Genomic DNA, 16411 nt, shown 5'->3' on the forward strand with positions numbered 1-16411 from the left:
CTTAACCACTGCGCCACGAGGGAAGCACAGGTATCTTGTTTTTTGTAAGCAAACTTAATAAAAAGGAAATATACATGCTTAAAAGTGAACAATAGGGGCTTCCCTGGTGCCGCAGTGGTTGAGAGCCCGCCTGCCAATGCAGGGGACGCGGGTTCGAGCCCTGGTCTGGGAGGATCCCACATGCCGCGGAGCGACTGGGCCCGTGAGCCACAACTGCTGAGCCTGCGCGTCTGGAGCCTGTGCTCCACAACAAGAGAGGCCGCGATGGTGAGAGGCCCGCGCACCGTGATGAAGAGTGGCCCCCGCTTGCCACAACTAGAGAAAGCCCTCACACAGAAACGAAGACCCAACACAGCCAAAAATAAATAAATAAATAAATAAATAAATAAATAAATAAATAAATAAATAAATAAATTTAAAAGTGAACAATATTTTAAAAAGATTTTTTAATTGAAGTATAGTTGATTTACAATATTGTGTTAGTTTCACATGTAGAGCAAAGTGATAAAAGTGAACAAATCTTAACTGTACAGTTTAGTGACTTTTCATAAAGTAAACACACCCGTGTAGCCTTCATCTAGTCAAGAAACAGAACATTGCTACCTCCCCCAAAGTTCCACTTTGAGTTCTTTCCCAGACACCACTGTACCCCTTTGATGTGTTCACTATACTAAATTCTACCACCATGGATTGGTTTTGTCTGCTTTTGAATTTTCTGGTCCAGTATTTTCCACTCAAAATTATGTAAGATTCATCCATGTGGTTGTGTGTAGCACTAGTATATTTATTTTTATTGCTTTAAAGTAAACCATATGTATGCATGTGCCACCATTTCTGTTTATGTATTTATTGTTGATAGGTACTTGGGTCATTTTCTGTTTGGGGCTGTAACAAAAAGTGATTATAAGAACTTATTCTATGTTTTTTGGTGCTCAGATATACAAGTTTCTGTAGGGTACATACATGGGGTAGATTTGCTGAGTCATAGAGTATACATAAAAACAGCCAAACAATTTCCAAAATACTTGTAAGAATTTATATTCCTACTGGCAATGTGTAAGAGTTCCAGTTGCTTGTTATCCTCAACAATGCTTCATATCACTTCAAAGCTAACCATTCTAGTGGATGTCTAATGGTACTCCAAGTGTGATTTTAAAATGTATTTCCATTATGACTAAAGAAGTTAGCCCCCTTTCATAATTATTAGCTATTTGGATATTCTCGTTTGTGAAGCACCTGTTCAAGTTTTTTGTACACTTTGATATTGAGCTTCTGCCTTTTTTTCATTGATTTTTTGCTCTTTGTATGCCCTATATACAAGTCTTTTGTTGGATACAGGTATAGCAAATATATTCTTATCTTTTCACTTTTTTTTTTTTTTTGGCCACGCCGCATGGCATGGGGAATCCAGGTTCCCCAACCAGAGATCAAACCCGTGCCCCCTGCATTGGAAGCGCAGCGTCTTAACCACTGGACCGTCAGGGAAGTCCCTCTTTTCACTTTCTTAATGGTATCTCTTGATAAAAAGAATTCTTAATTTTACTGAAGTCCAACTTAAAACTTTTCCTTATGCTTAGTACTCTCTGTGTCCTGTTTAAGAACTCTTTGCCACCTCAAAGTCATTAAAATATCTCCTATATTATTTTCTAGACATTTTATTGTTTACCGTTCAAATTTATTAGATTTATAATCTACCTAAATTACTTTTCATGTATTATAATGGGGTGGGAATAATGATGCATGTTTTCACCATATGAATACTAATTAATTCAGTACCACTTACTGAAAAGACCACCACTTTGCATCTGCAATGCAATGTCTTCTTTGTTATAAATCAAGTGATCACACCTATTAGGTCTGTTTAAGAACTCTCAATACTGTTCCACTGGTTTGTCTAACTTTATGCAGATATCACATTGTCTTAATACTGTTATTTTATAACAAGTTCTAATATCTGGTAATACAAGTCCACTGTTCTTTAATATCACCTTTGCTATTTTTATTTTTGGCCCTTCATACTTCTCTGTGTATTTAGGATCAGCTTGTCAAGTTCTACAAAAACACAATGACAACAATGAACTTTTTGGGATTCTGATTGTGAGTGCACAAATCTTTAAATCAACTGAAGGGGAATTGACATCTTTAAAGTATTGAGCCTTCCAATCCATAAATATGGATTATCTCCCTCTGTATTGGTTTTTCTATTACTGTTGTAACAAATTATCACAAAATTTGCAGCTTAAAACAACACAAATTCATTATCTTACCGTTATGTAGGTCAAAAGTAAGGCATGGATCTCACTAGGCTAAAAATCAAGATGGCAACAGGGTTGTATTCCTTTCCGGAGGTCAAAGGAAGAATATGCTTCCTTGCCTTTTCCAGCTTCTAGAGTTCACCCACATTCCTTTGCTCGTGGCCCCTTCCTCTTTCTTCAAAGCTAGCCACTTGCACCTCTCTCACTCTTCTTCCAACGTCATTTCTTTCTCTCTGACCACAGGTGAGAAAGATTTTCCACTTTTAAGGACTCATGTGATTAGACTGGACCCATCTGGATAATACAAGACAATCTCCCCATCTCAGAGTCCTTAAACTGATACATCTGCAAAATCCCCTTTGCCATGTAAAATAACATATTCACAGGTTCCAAGGATTAGGGCATGGATATTGGTGGGGGTGGGGGTAGGGTGCGTTATTCTGCTTACCACATTATTTAACATTTGATACTTTCTGACAAATGTATAAGAAGATCCTGCTCATGTTTAGCATGCTTCCTCTGCAAAATATTGGGCACTGAGTTTATTTATTTATTTTTTTAAATTATTATTTATTTATTTATTTGGCTGTGTTGGGTCTTCGTTTCTGTGCGAGGGCTTCCTCTAGCTGCGGCAAGCGGGGGTCACTCTTCATCGCGGTGCGCGGGCCTCTCACCATCGTGGCCTCTCCTGTTGCGGAGCACAGGCTCCAGACGCGCAGGCTCAGTAGTTGTGGCTCACGGGCCTAGTTGCTCCGCGGCATGTGGGATCTTCCCAGACCAGGGCTCGAACCCGTGTCCCCTGCATTAGCAGGCAGATTCTCAACCACTGCGCCACCAGGGAAGCCCCGGGCACTGAGTTTATTAAAAAGGATTGAAAATAAAGTATTACCACAGGAATGGTTTACTAATTCTACTGATACTTATGTTACACTTAAATACTCAGGCAAGAGTGGGATCTTGGCAAATAAAATAAGAGCATAATTCAAGCTTTTATCACTGAACTTACCAGCTAACTCTACCTATTTTAAGACACAGATAGAAAATAAAACAAATTAGCATAACAGTCTGCTTACTCACATATTAAGTGAACATAAAGTTCACTTAAGTGGTCAAAATGTTTATATAACTAATTATGACTTAAAGTAGTTGAGAATATTATTTTAAATGAGATAAAAAAATAGCTGAGGTCTTCCCTGGTGGCGCAGTGGTTGAGAATCTGCCTGCCAAGGCAGGGGACGCGGGTTCGAGCCCTAGTCTGGGAAGATCCCACATGCCGCGGAGCAACTCGGCCCGTGCGCCACAACTACTGAGCCTGCGCGTCTGGAGCCTGTGCTCGGCAACGAGAGGCCGCGATAGTGAGAGGCCCGCGCACCGCGATGAAGAGTGGCCCCCGCTTGCCACAACTAGAGAAAGCCCTCGCACAGAAATGAAGACCCAACACAGCCATACATACATACATACATACATACATAAAAAAAAAAAAGAATGTAAGCAGACAAGAATAGCATTAAAAAAAAAAAAAATAGCTGACCAATTTTCATATTACCAAGCAAGTCATTTCTGTTTATAGTAGTGATTTATATTATTTTTGTACATTTTTTATTTTACAAAGCCATCAACTTAAATCCCTGCTGAAAACTGAGAGTGGAGCAGCTGAGTGATTTATATGGATATTATAGGCTTATCAGATTGCATATGCTTTAAATATACATTAATTAGTCATTAGCTATCAGGAAGAGTTCAATTTCCATTTATTCTAACATCTTTGTGTCGCAGACAAGTTACTCTTTATTTGCAATGGAAGATCATGATACATACAAAGATACTAAACCTTTCTGACTTTCACAGGGGTGCTTTTACAAGGAAAGGAAAATATAATAAGGAGAATCTAAAATATCACTATTAAATCAACAAATATTTATAAAGAACCAAGAAAAATGGGAAACCATAAGTTATTTTTTTAAATTGGAGCAAGAGAAGTATTTTAACTGGGAAAACCGTTAAAATATGGCTGCTCACTGCTAGCAGCTATTCTTTCCTCCTTCTCCTTCAATCTTTTCTGGACCTTCTAAAGAATTAGAAAAAAAAACAAAACTGAGAAACAGTCTTGCATCTAAGATAATCTCCTAACTGGGAAGATTGTATATTTTGTGAAAAATTTACAGCTGCCTACTTATGATCCATCTCTCTGTTCACACAGCCTTACTTGTTAGGAGGGGCCTTTAAACAAGACAACAACGAAGAAAAATAGCAAATTATAATGGCTTTTACAATTTAAATTATTCTCTATGTGTCTACATTCTCCTCTGTCATTAGTTGTAAGATAAACATAATCAGCTCTATTCTACTTTCCTATCGTCTCATGACTTTGAGAAGCTTCAGTAGGCACTCATGCTCTCTCACCATCCTTCAGGTCGTGTACGGGATAATGTAGTTCTTTTTATAATATATGGTTTTGTAGCCCAGTTGTAATAACTATTACATAATGGAAAAGATGCAGAACTACTGGTACCACTGTCCTCTGTACCTGTCATTTACCTTAAACATACCTGGAAAAGTAGATTCAAAAATTCATTGGCAAGAACATTTTTCACACTCCAGATTTGATAGTCTTCTAGAGAAAGATGGCCCATCTGAAAGAGAAACAGTATTTTAAAAGATCTCATTTTTTATAGTATTTGAATAAAATCTGGTTTATTAAACATCTAATTGTCATATGTCTGAAAGAAAACCAATAATTTAAGGGAGATGCTATGTGTTCATCTGAGAAGTAGGCCAGCTAGGATAAGTTTAAAAGTAACCAAACTTTGTTGAAATAGTCAATGGCAATGAGGACAATTTATCACCAACAATCTTCTTCCTCCAATAAGACCTGGGAAATAACTCACAGTATCTTCTGGTTCAAAGGTTACTTACGGAACCCACAAAAGGCCCTGAGTAGGGAAAATGAAGCATTTACTAATTTTGAAAGCATTTTTGCACACTCTTTGGATTATGTCCTTTGATCCTAACAATTTTCTAAGACCTTCTTAGAAATATCTGGCAATTTTATCAGAATTCTTAGAGATTTAAAAGAATTTAATAAATATAAAAAATGAGTATCTACATTACATTTCCCCAAAATACAGTTTAACATTACTCTTATAAGTTGAGTAAAGCAATATTTTCTTGGTGCCAAAGTGTACCAAAAATTACATTTTCATACAGAAGGTAAAATATATATAAGCTATTACATGCTTATTCTGGCTGCCATTAAAGAACTCAGAAGAGACCTTTACCAATATTACTTTTTAAATTTTTTAAAAGAATATATGTACCACCCAGATTGAGACAAAAGGTCATTTCCATCATCCCAAATATCCTTATGGTCCTCCCCAGTTAAATCACTCATCCCCGAAATCACTGTTGTAACACCTATTACCATTTTTAAGTTTTGCCTCTGTCCTCGAACTTCATATAAATGGAATCATACAATATGTGTTCTTTTTTTCTGTGCATTCTTTCGCTCAATATAAGGTTAGCCCTACCATAACTTATTAAAATGGGAGAAATAAAGATTATAAACAATGGCAAGGGCTGTGTCTACTTAATTTTTATAAAATGTCTAGCTTATAAAATATAATAAATGTTTTTATGTATATAACACTTAATGGAGTTGTTTAAAGATGGAATGGGCTATCTTTAGAGACAACTTGGAGGTGTTGTAACCACAGATCCAAATAAGCACTTGGTGGGGATGAGGTAGAAGAGATTTAAATATGTATATAAACTATATATATCAATTCAGAGTACAAGATATTTTTAGAAAAGGATTAGTCCCAGCGAGACTCACCTTTGTGGTGTCATGTGCATTCAATATGCCTTCTACAATGTCAGATAGATCCATGTGTAATTCCTTTAAAAACAGAAACCCAAAGACGTAATTAGAAAAGAGTAGATATCATCTTTATTAGTCAGTGACTAAGGTATACAATATTTTGGTCAAGTATTTTTTAAAATTACCATTAATAGACTGTTACACTTGCTTTAAAAAATTAAGCCAATTTCCCTCTGGTTTCATTTTTACTTTACACAATACATTCAGTTTATGAAATTTTCTAAGGCAAATTCTTTTCCCAATTTTGTACCTTCAGCTATGGATATTTTGAGTAGCATAATATAGCAACTAGAGGTAATAACAAATCCCTTTCTCTTGATCTCTTTTTAAAATTTGTCACTCTATTTTCCTGTTGGAAATTTACATGCAACAAGATGTATACAACCAGAATTTACCGGGATGTCATCCGTGCGGTTGTCCTTCCAGACCTCTAAGAGTGCAACCACCATGTCTCTCAGTTCAACCCTGGAGAGAACTCCATCACGGTCAACATCAAACACCTTGAAGCAAACTAAAGAAAAGAAACTCTTATGGAGGGAAATTACTTTTATATTCTGAAGTACAATACGTTTTACTGGAAGCTGCCTTAGTAAAATTACTTAGTTTCTTAAGCAAGTATATTCTGGATTAAGTCTGCTCATCTGGAGCAGACTATGTCATTAAAGTCCTCTGAACTTGTAGGACTTCCTACACATACTTGCTAAGTCTCTCTATCTAAATCATTAGCCAGGTTGGAGAACTCTATCCTTCCCCCAAATCTAGAGTTAAATTCCTTGCAAACTGAAAAATAAGAGCCAAATTACTATACAATACCTCACAGATTTTGAGGAGGTAATTCAAGCCTTTAAATTAATTTCTAATATTTAAAACTGATCACTTCAGAGTTGATTCTCACAATGCTGAAAATGTTCCATCTACATTAAGAATCAACAATAACAAGGTGGTACAGTTGGCCCTCTGTATCCACAGGTTCCACATATGTAGATTCAAACAACCACAGATCGAAAATATATAAAAATTAAGAAAAAAATTTTCCATAAAGTCCCCAAGAGCAAAACTTGAATTTGCCACACTGGCAACTATTTAATAGCATCTACATTGTATTTACAACTATTTACATTGTATTAGGTATTATAAATAACCTAGAGATGATGTAAAGTACACAAGAAGATGTGCATAGGTTATATGCAAATACTATGCCATTTTATACAAGGACTTGAGTATCCATGGATTTTGGTATCCGAGAAGGTCCCAGAACCAATCCCCAGCAGATACTGAAGGATAACTGTATAAAGATTTTGCCTCTCCAATGTAATTAAGGCACACTCATTTTTTGCCAAAGAACAATTTCAACTCTTCAATTCTTTGTTTATATACAACAGACTAAGAATTAGAAATAGCAGCACTTTGCTAATTAACATCAAATGAATCACTCTACTTTATTAACTTCCACTAGCAAAAAAGAAATTAAAAAAATTTTTAAGGCAATAATAAACCTCAATTGAAAAGCAAAGATTTCGGCCTCTTTATTTAATATTTGAAATTTAATGGGAACAAATAATCTATCATAAAGCCAGGTTGGAATAATGGTATACCATATCAGGGAAGAAAAAAGAAATATAAATTTTTTAGATTACATACTTATCTATTTCATATACTCCCATAATAATTATGCTATTAAATCAATGGAGTGCATCACAGCACATTACTGAAGAATATCAAATAACAAGTAGCATACCCCAAATAGGCAACATTTGTGAAGCTGTATTTTAGAAAGACATAGAGATAATGACACTTGTAAATATATTAGAATTAGGTTCCAATTAAATGTAAACTGTTGCATTTTCTCAAATATAGTTAAGATTTATTAATTTAATATACTTATGCTTATAAATTACACTATAACATTTTAGTTAGGCTTAAAAGACCATTTTAGTATTTAATAAAACTGTGTTTTGATCATAAATTTCACTTTGCTAATAAAATATTAATGTATTCAAGTGACAGAAAATAAGTTATACTTCAAGTCATGCAAGACACAAAATTCTCTATAGACTACCAGAAAATATTTTCTAAATGCTTAACATTTTCAAATACATCATGACTGATGTAGTTCATTTATCATGAACTGCACATTCATCTGGAAAAATCAACCCCGTTACTAATGACAAATCCCAAATCACTCCACAGAAAATAGGTGACTGAATCCTTACAGCGACCTCAGTAAAACCTCAACATGAGACTATTTGCCAAAGTAATGAAAATTCAAGCCTAAATCCACAGATGATTTTTATATGAATGAATGCCGATTTTTTTCGCTGTATAGTTTGCAAATTTTGTGACAATGTTTAACACACTTACATTTTTGTCTTTCGGCCAGGGGTCCTCTGCAACAGGCTGATAACCCACAGGATATCTCCTTAAAATCTATGTGATTGTCACGATTTTCATCAAAAGCATTAAACAAACCTGTAAAATAGGAAGACAATGTAAATCACAACAAACAAACTTCCTAATGTTAATAATGACATGTTTATGAAAGGAGGCATGACTCTTTCCCATAAACTGACTGAATTAAAAAAAAAAAAAAAAAGTTTATCAGTAGTTCCCATTGTCCTAGGAAGTATTTCTCTTTTTCCTGGTATAATTATAAAACTTAACTTTCTAGCAGAAAATACATTACTATCATTTAGTGTTTGGTTTTGTTTGCCTGCCTGTCTCTATCTTATATCAATTCCTATAGCTAAAAATGACTATAGCATGTAAAAAATAAAAATCAGTTTAAAAAATCAAGAACTGAAAAAAATGTCAGAGACCACAATTATCCTTATTTGGAAAGACTAAGAAGAAAAAGGAAAAAAGAAGAAAAGTTGAACTGTATATCAAAGATATACTGTGTTGTTATTAATAAGCACCATTAAGCTCTTTCATGAAGCAAAGAAAAATAACACACTATATTACCAAAGAAAGAAATTCTGTACTGCAGTCTTCTTTGTATTACTTAATATTTATAAATATTTTAAAATTCAGAAATAAAAGGGAATTTATAATATAATCCCGTGGTTTTCAAACTTTTTGTAAAAAATAGAAATGGAATAATTTTGTTTTCAAATAAAATGACTTATCACTCTCCAATTCTAGAAAGGTAAAAATACAACTGCACCTTTGAAGTAGGTACAAGCCCTATCTGTTCTGGCTCCCGTAACAGGTATTTCTGAAATACACTGGGAATGTGAAGAATACAGATTGTCTGTAAGACTCTACTTCTGTGCCCTCCATTTAAAGAGTAGAAAATCAAAGGTAGAAGTAGTTACGTGACTTGCCAAAAGTTAGAAAAGTTTAAAAAGGTCTGAACCAGAAGCAGAACCCAAGTATTCAGATTCCAAATATGGTTTTTGTGATATCACCAACAACTACCCTTTGCATTCCTAACTTTTTTTTTAAAGTTATAGCAATGAAAAGTTTAGGGCTAAGTGGGGAGCATAGGGATGGTCCAGTCCAGTGGTTTCTTAATCTTTTTTGGGCAGGGGAGGGAGGGAGGGATACAACAGTGGAAAATTCTTCTTCCTTTTTTTTTTTTTTGGTGCCACACCACGCGGCTTGCGGGATCTTAGTTCCCCAACCAGGGACTGAACCCGGGCCCTCAGCAGTGAAAGTGCAGAGTCCTAACCACTGGACCACCAGGGAATTCCCCAGTGGAACCTTCTTACGTAAAAGAAAAATAGTGGAGGCTCTTGAGGTGAGGGAAGAGGTGGGGCTATGTGTGGAAACCTAGAGCTTTGCCTGCTCAGTGGCCACCTCCCTAATCCCTGCACCAGATGCTGAGGCACCTCATTGGAGTACAGTTTTGTAACCACTGTCTCGGTCAAAATGTTTTATATATGAGAATACACAGGTGAGAGAGCAAAACTGATTTATGCAAGGCTACATAGGTAGAATAGGAAGCTCAAGACTATAATTCCCAATTTAGTTTTTCTTCCCACTGAACTACACTATTTGCAAGAAACTTGCAAACTTGTAACATTATAGCCTTTTAGAGTTAAGATGTATTGGTTAGAAATAAAAGATGGTCTTATGTGTGTTTAGCAAGGAACACTAGAAATAGAATGATTCCTACCTTCACTTAGAGATGGACGAATTGGTGGTGAAACCAATGGGCCAAATGTCTCTAAATCAAATCGTCCAGTTCGGGATTGAGCCTTCAGCAACCAATAGCGTTTCTCCAGATCAATGATGTCTGATTCCTCCACTGAGAGTCAAATCAAACAAGATTATAAAACCTCAGTCTTCTCTTCTGGGCAGTTAGTTCATCCTGATAATGTAACTTCTAAGGATATATTTTAATTTCCCAGTTAAATTGCTAAAAATTACCTAAAACAAAACTCTGAAAGACAAATACATTATATTTAAAATGGAATGAAAATTAAATTCAAATTAACATATAAGAAGCTTTAAAATGGAATTTTTTTTTTTTTGCAGTTCCCCATTTAAATCCAATATGTAAAACAGGAAACAACTGAGACCTTTCTTTTTGGCTTCCCACACCATTTTTATCTGTACTCATTTTTGGTAATTTTCAATCTGTATCTTGGATTTAGTGATTCTATATACATATTCTCTCCTGGCTACACTATAAACATCCTAATAGCAGGATCCCACGTCTGATCCATCCTGTCGATATGGTAACTACACACATTCAATACTTATTAAATAAATGAAAATGAACATGACAAAAGATGTTATAAGTAATAAAGTCAATAAATAAGACAGAGAGTAGAACAGGATTTATAATGTGATAGGTAATAGGGGCATCATGAAAACATGAACATCTTTTTCTCCTCATTCATCAGAAGATGTATTTTAAAAAAATCACAGGTAAACTCCAACTATGGTTACATTCTATATGTGCACTGTTTTTTTTTTTTTTAGTTCCTCCAAGGAACTAAAGTAAGATTTGGAAAACAAACAAGGTGAGTCCTTCCATTACCCTGGCTTTCTGCCTGCAGCCTCTTCCCAGACCTTGGCAAGGTATGAGGAATCTAAGCAGTGAAATTTCACTGAGTTAAGAATAGAACTTGTAGTTCAGGGAGGTTGAGGTAGCTCAAGTTTACAGGGCAGAATACTGGAGAGGAAAGAGTTATGTAGAGAAAGAGCTCCAGAAATATGAACAGGAGTCTTGCTGAGTTTTGGCAGAGTACTAAGCTATGTACGCATAGAGTGAAATTCATTGAGGCTGGGCTAGGAGATGCCTAAGTTCTGACCAGCCAGAGCGGAGATACCTTGTTGAACACTGGGAGCATTCACAGACTCAGAGGGTCACACTTAATCAGTAGGGGAAAAACTAACTCTTAGAGTAAAGGCTACTCCAGACTTGCCCCCAAAAAACTTAAAAAAAAAAATTCTAGAAAATATCAACCTGATCCACAAATAACTCCCTATCAAAACAAAACAAACTTCTTATTTTAAAGGATGACAATAGAATCCATTAGCCATATAACATTCATAATGTCTAGCATCCAAATATATATATGTACATAAAACAGCAGGAAAAAGCGATCCAAAACCAGGATAAAAACCAGTCAATAGAAAAAGCCATAGAAATAACAGAGATGATGGAATTAGCAGACAAGGCTTTAAAACATCCATTATAAATATCTCCAGAATTTAAGGAAAACCATGACTATATTGAAAAGAGAAACAGAAACTATTAAAAAAAAAGTACCAAATGAAACTACTAGAGATGAAGAGTACAATACAATCATCCCTTGGTATCCATAGGAGATTGGTTCCAGGACCCCCGTGGATACCAAAATCCAAGGACGCTCAAGGTCCTTATATAAAATGGTGTAGTATTTGCATATAACCAATGCACATCCTCCTGTATACTTTAAATCATCTCTAGATTACTTATAATACCTAATAAAATGTAGATGCAATATAAACAGTTGCTGATGCGTGGCAAATTCAAGTTTTGCTTTTTAGAACTTTCTGGAAAAAGTTTTTTTTCAAATATTTTCAATCCCCAATTGGTTGAATCTGTGGATGCGAAATCTGTGGATATGGAGGGTTAACTGTACTTGAAATTTTAAAAATTCATGGGAGACTAACTGCAGATTAAAAAATACAGAGGAAAGGTCAGTGAACCTGAAGACTGAGCAATAGAAACTATCCAAATGGAAGCATAAGGAGAAAGAAAGGACTGAAAAAATTAGTAGACTCTTAGTGACCTGTAAGACAATATCAAAAGTATAGCATACATGTTACTGGGGTCCCAGAAAAGAGTGGGCAGAAAATATTTAAAACAAATAACAGCTGAAAAAATTTCAAATTTGATTAAAACCATAATCCCATAGATCCAGAAGTTCAATGAAACTTGTGCAAGAAAAATTCAAAGAAAACCAAACCAAGGCAAGACACGATCCAATTGCTGATAAAGTAAAAATCTTAAAAGCAGCATGAGAGGGGAGAAAAAATACATTACAAACACAGGAACTAAGATAAGCAATGATTTCTTTTCGAAAACAAGGGAACCAGAAGATTAATGGGGGTAAAAAAGGGTTTGAAAGGAGAAAAAAAAAAAAACAACTGTTAATCTCAAATTCTATATCCTATGAAAATATCCTTCAAAAACAGAGGCAAAATAAAGTATTTTTTGGACAAACAAAAGCTGAGAGAATTCATCAATAGCAGAACAGTACCAAAAGGAATGTTAAAGGATGTTCTTCAGACTAAATTAAATGATACCAGATGGAAATCAGTATCTACACACAGCAATGATGAAAACAGGAAACACCCAGTCCATAATGTCCATCTGATATCATTAATCATGACAGATTTTGGATAGGAGTTTAGTTGCAGCTTTGGTTAGACTAAGTTTACCTCTAGTTCAAATGCTCTTTAGGTGAGCTCAGACTTCTATTCAGGAGAGCTCAGAAACTGCTAGTTTTTGAACCTGGAGATCTATAAACTCCAGCCTGAAGGCTGCATGCATGTTTGTATAAATAATGTTTTATTAGAACACAACAATGCCATTTACTTACATATAGTTTATGGTTGCTAATGTGTTACAATGGCAGAGTTGAGTAATTGTAACAAAGAGCCATATGGCCTACAAGTCTGAAATATTAACTATTTGCCTTTTAAAGAAAATGTTTGTCAATCCCTGTGTTGAAACTGCATAACCACAGGACTTCAAGACTGCAACTCCATAAAATGACAGCAGCTCAGGACCACAGAGCCTTGAGACTGCAACCTTCAAGATTTTGAGACTTCAAAATTATGAGCTCATGAAACTGCCTAACCCCAGTCTCAGCAAAATTTCCACAGGACAGAATTACGGGGTGGAGATGATTATCTTTGCACTTGCGGTTCCTTCAGATTTAAATCTGAAACGGGTTTTTCAAAGTTTGTCTGGATTCTCCTCATCCCAGCAAAGACTGTCCTCAGGCAGGCTCACTCTTCTGGCAGCCTTAGCCCCAATCTCAGCCTCTGGCCTCAGAAATGAAAGCACCTTTATATCCTTTGATTACCTAGGAAGCACTTGTCCCTCTGGAGTTCAGCTTTGTTTTGTTTTTTAAGATTTCTTTGTATTGATATGTCTTCAGTGGCTTTAAAGATTATGATTGTTTGGTTTATGCAGTGATTTCATGTTATTAAAATGGGAATGAAGATCCTTCATGTCCTTCTACTCCCCAACCTAAAGTAGAACCTTTCCCTTGTTATTTAACATGATTCTGAAAATTCTCACCAATGCAATAAGATACGAATATAAAGTATAATGTTAGAAAATAAGCAAGGTTATTATTTGCATATAAGTAGAATGCGTTCCAAAAAACTCAAAGAGAAAACATTTAAAAATTATAATTGAGTTTAAAAACCTGTAGGGATATAAAATAAATATATAAAAATCAATGCTTTTCCTATACAACATTAATAACACGTAAGAAAATATAAAAGAGAAAAAGCATAACAATAATAGCAATTTCCCCACAAGAAACAAATATCCAAAAATAAAAGTCAGTAAGAAAATGGGGGTCAGATTATATAGGCCACTGTAAGGACTTTGATTTTAAGTGAAATTGTGAACCATTGGAGGATCTAAAGCAGAGGAGTGACATGATCCAACCTACAGGATCACTCTTGACTGCTGAGTTAAGAATAGCCTAGTGGGCAGCTAAGAACAGAAGTGAGTTTAAATCATCAATATACGGAATTAAAAAGCATTAAGACTACAATAAATTAACAAGTACAAGACAGACAATTCATAAAAAGGGGGGGAGTTAATTTCACTAAGAATAAAAACATCATTTCAGAAGAAAAATTTAAGCAGAATCATGCTACTTCTCTGCTTCAAAACTTTTTTAACACTCTTCTCGCAGGATACCCGCATGGCTATTACAACTCTTTCAGATCTTTACTCGATGTCACATTCTCGGATCTTCTAAACTGCACCCCATCCAATGATGTTCCTCCATCCCTCTTCCCTGCTTTACTTTGTTCTCTAAGACTTATTTGTTTTGTTTGTTGTTTCCTCCAACTAGAACATATGCTCCTTGTAGGCAGGCTTTTTGGTCTATTTTATTCATTGCTATATTCTAAAACTTAGAATAATATCTGGTACATTTTGAGCACTCCAGAAATATTTTTTTAATCTACAAGTAGCTTACAAGTTACCTGGCAAGACAAGAACAATGTATTTTAAATTTCTAGTGATTTCAAAGCATTCATTCTTACTCTATTCCTTAGCAGTTTTGGTTTTTCTGTCTTTCTTTTTTTTTTTTTTAAGTTTTTTTGGCTGTGCTGCGCAGCTTGCGGGATTTTAGTTCCCCGACCAGGGTTTGAACCCAGGCCACTGCAGTGAAAGTGCCGAGTCTTAACCACTGGACCACCAGGGAATTCCCATAGTTTTCTTTCTTTTTTTTTTTTTAAAACAGAAGTATCTACTTCAAATACCCAGATGACTGAATTTATTTAAGAGGAATAATTTAAAATTTTAGTAATAGGGAGAGTAATCACAGGAGTTTGATATATAAATTGAGCATTACTGCCTCATTTTCCTAAATAAGATGTCTGTTTACTCCACTTATGATGTGAAAGGAAGAAAGAAAGAGAAATCTCTTCTGTTCCTCCAGAGAAACAGTTTTCTCAAATTCTAAATTTTCTTCCAAGTAGTAGATCTGCTGATTAAAAAAATCTGACACTGAAACCAAAGGTGGAAGACAGAAACTATGTTCTCATTTTTATACATCTAGGTACTGAGCATATAATGGGTATTCAATGAGTACTTCTGATCAGTTGGTGTTTAGTTAATACACTAAATTATAACACAGAAAATTCACATCAACTTCCTCCCAAATGTTTTTACCTTTGGAAACTAAGTTCATTAATCTCCTTAAAAAACACGTTTTTTTTTTGTTGAAGTAGAAATGTGGAAAGACAAGTAAGTAGAACATATTTAGAAGACAAAAATGATCAGATTGGTTATGCTACAGCTCCCTTTTAAGTTTATGTGATCTGTTCATTTATAGTTACAGACTGTAATTTGTTAATCAAATATTTGCAAAAGCATGCTAAAGTAAGTTATATATATTATCATTACCCAAACACTTTACATGAGTTGGCAGCTGAATTGCTGAGAAGAGGAAAGATAACTAACCTTATTTTCACTTAAAGAAGTTAGAGGCTAACAACTGCAGTAGTTACTCTATTCGCAATTCATAAATAAATATCAAAACTTATACTTTACTAGCTAAATGGGAATGAATTTATCACCCACCTATTGGTATAATTTTTTCTGGTTCACAACAGCAGCATACTATATTCCCAACATTCTAAATAGTTCCTGGCCTGCCCTGTGGGCCATCCTAATCAAGTCCCACCTTACCGGAGGCTCCAGCTGCAGAAATTGCTCTTTAATGCCAGAATTGGATTCTTATTTAAAAACAAAAACAAAGCCAAGCAAAATATCCAAGTATTTTCAAACAGTAACACAGTTCTTTAATATTTCTGAGGAAGCAACCTGTTCTCAAAAGCAATGACCTTCTGCGATCTATTTAAGCCTTACATCATTTACAACCAGATAAGAGGATAATGAAGAAGGGACATGCAGATTTACTAGGCAGTTTATGGCCTAAGAATCACTGAAGTACTTTTCTCTTACTGAAAGGAGGTTTTAACATTGCAAACTAAAATGTGGCAAGGGAATATAATAATATGCATATTTTTAGTTGAGATAATAAATGCTAAAATAAAGCATTTGAGTTATATAAATTTGAGTTAG

The 16411-nt window shown here is 35.0% G+C and overlaps 1 protein-coding gene across 3 annotated transcripts in view; it reads right to left on the bottom strand.

Annotated features, from left to right (window-relative positions):
• Positions 1-16411, bottom strand: part of USP32 (ubiquitin specific peptidase 32) — a 208035-nt gene that overhangs the window by 62116 nt on the left and 129508 nt on the right. For all 3 annotated transcript variants that reach the window (XM_061175432.1, XM_061175431.1, XM_061175430.1), the window contains exons 6-10: positions 10250-10381; positions 8494-8601; positions 6528-6643; positions 6088-6150; positions 4805-4888 (exon numbers count right to left, since the gene is read on the bottom strand). In XM_061175432.1, the coding sequence (XP_061031415.1) occupies positions 4805-4888; positions 6088-6150; positions 6528-6643; positions 8494-8601; positions 10250-10381 (503 nt within the window). The remainder of the gene's footprint in view (positions 1-4804; positions 4889-6087; positions 6151-6527; positions 6644-8493; positions 8602-10249; positions 10382-16411) is intronic.

Source organism: Eubalaena glacialis, chromosome 19 (genome assembly GCF_028564815.1).
Source record: "Eubalaena glacialis isolate mEubGla1 chromosome 19, mEubGla1.1.hap2.+ XY, whole genome shotgun sequence".
NCBI classification, from domain to species: Eukaryota; Metazoa; Chordata; class Mammalia; order Artiodactyla; family Balaenidae; genus Eubalaena; species Eubalaena glacialis.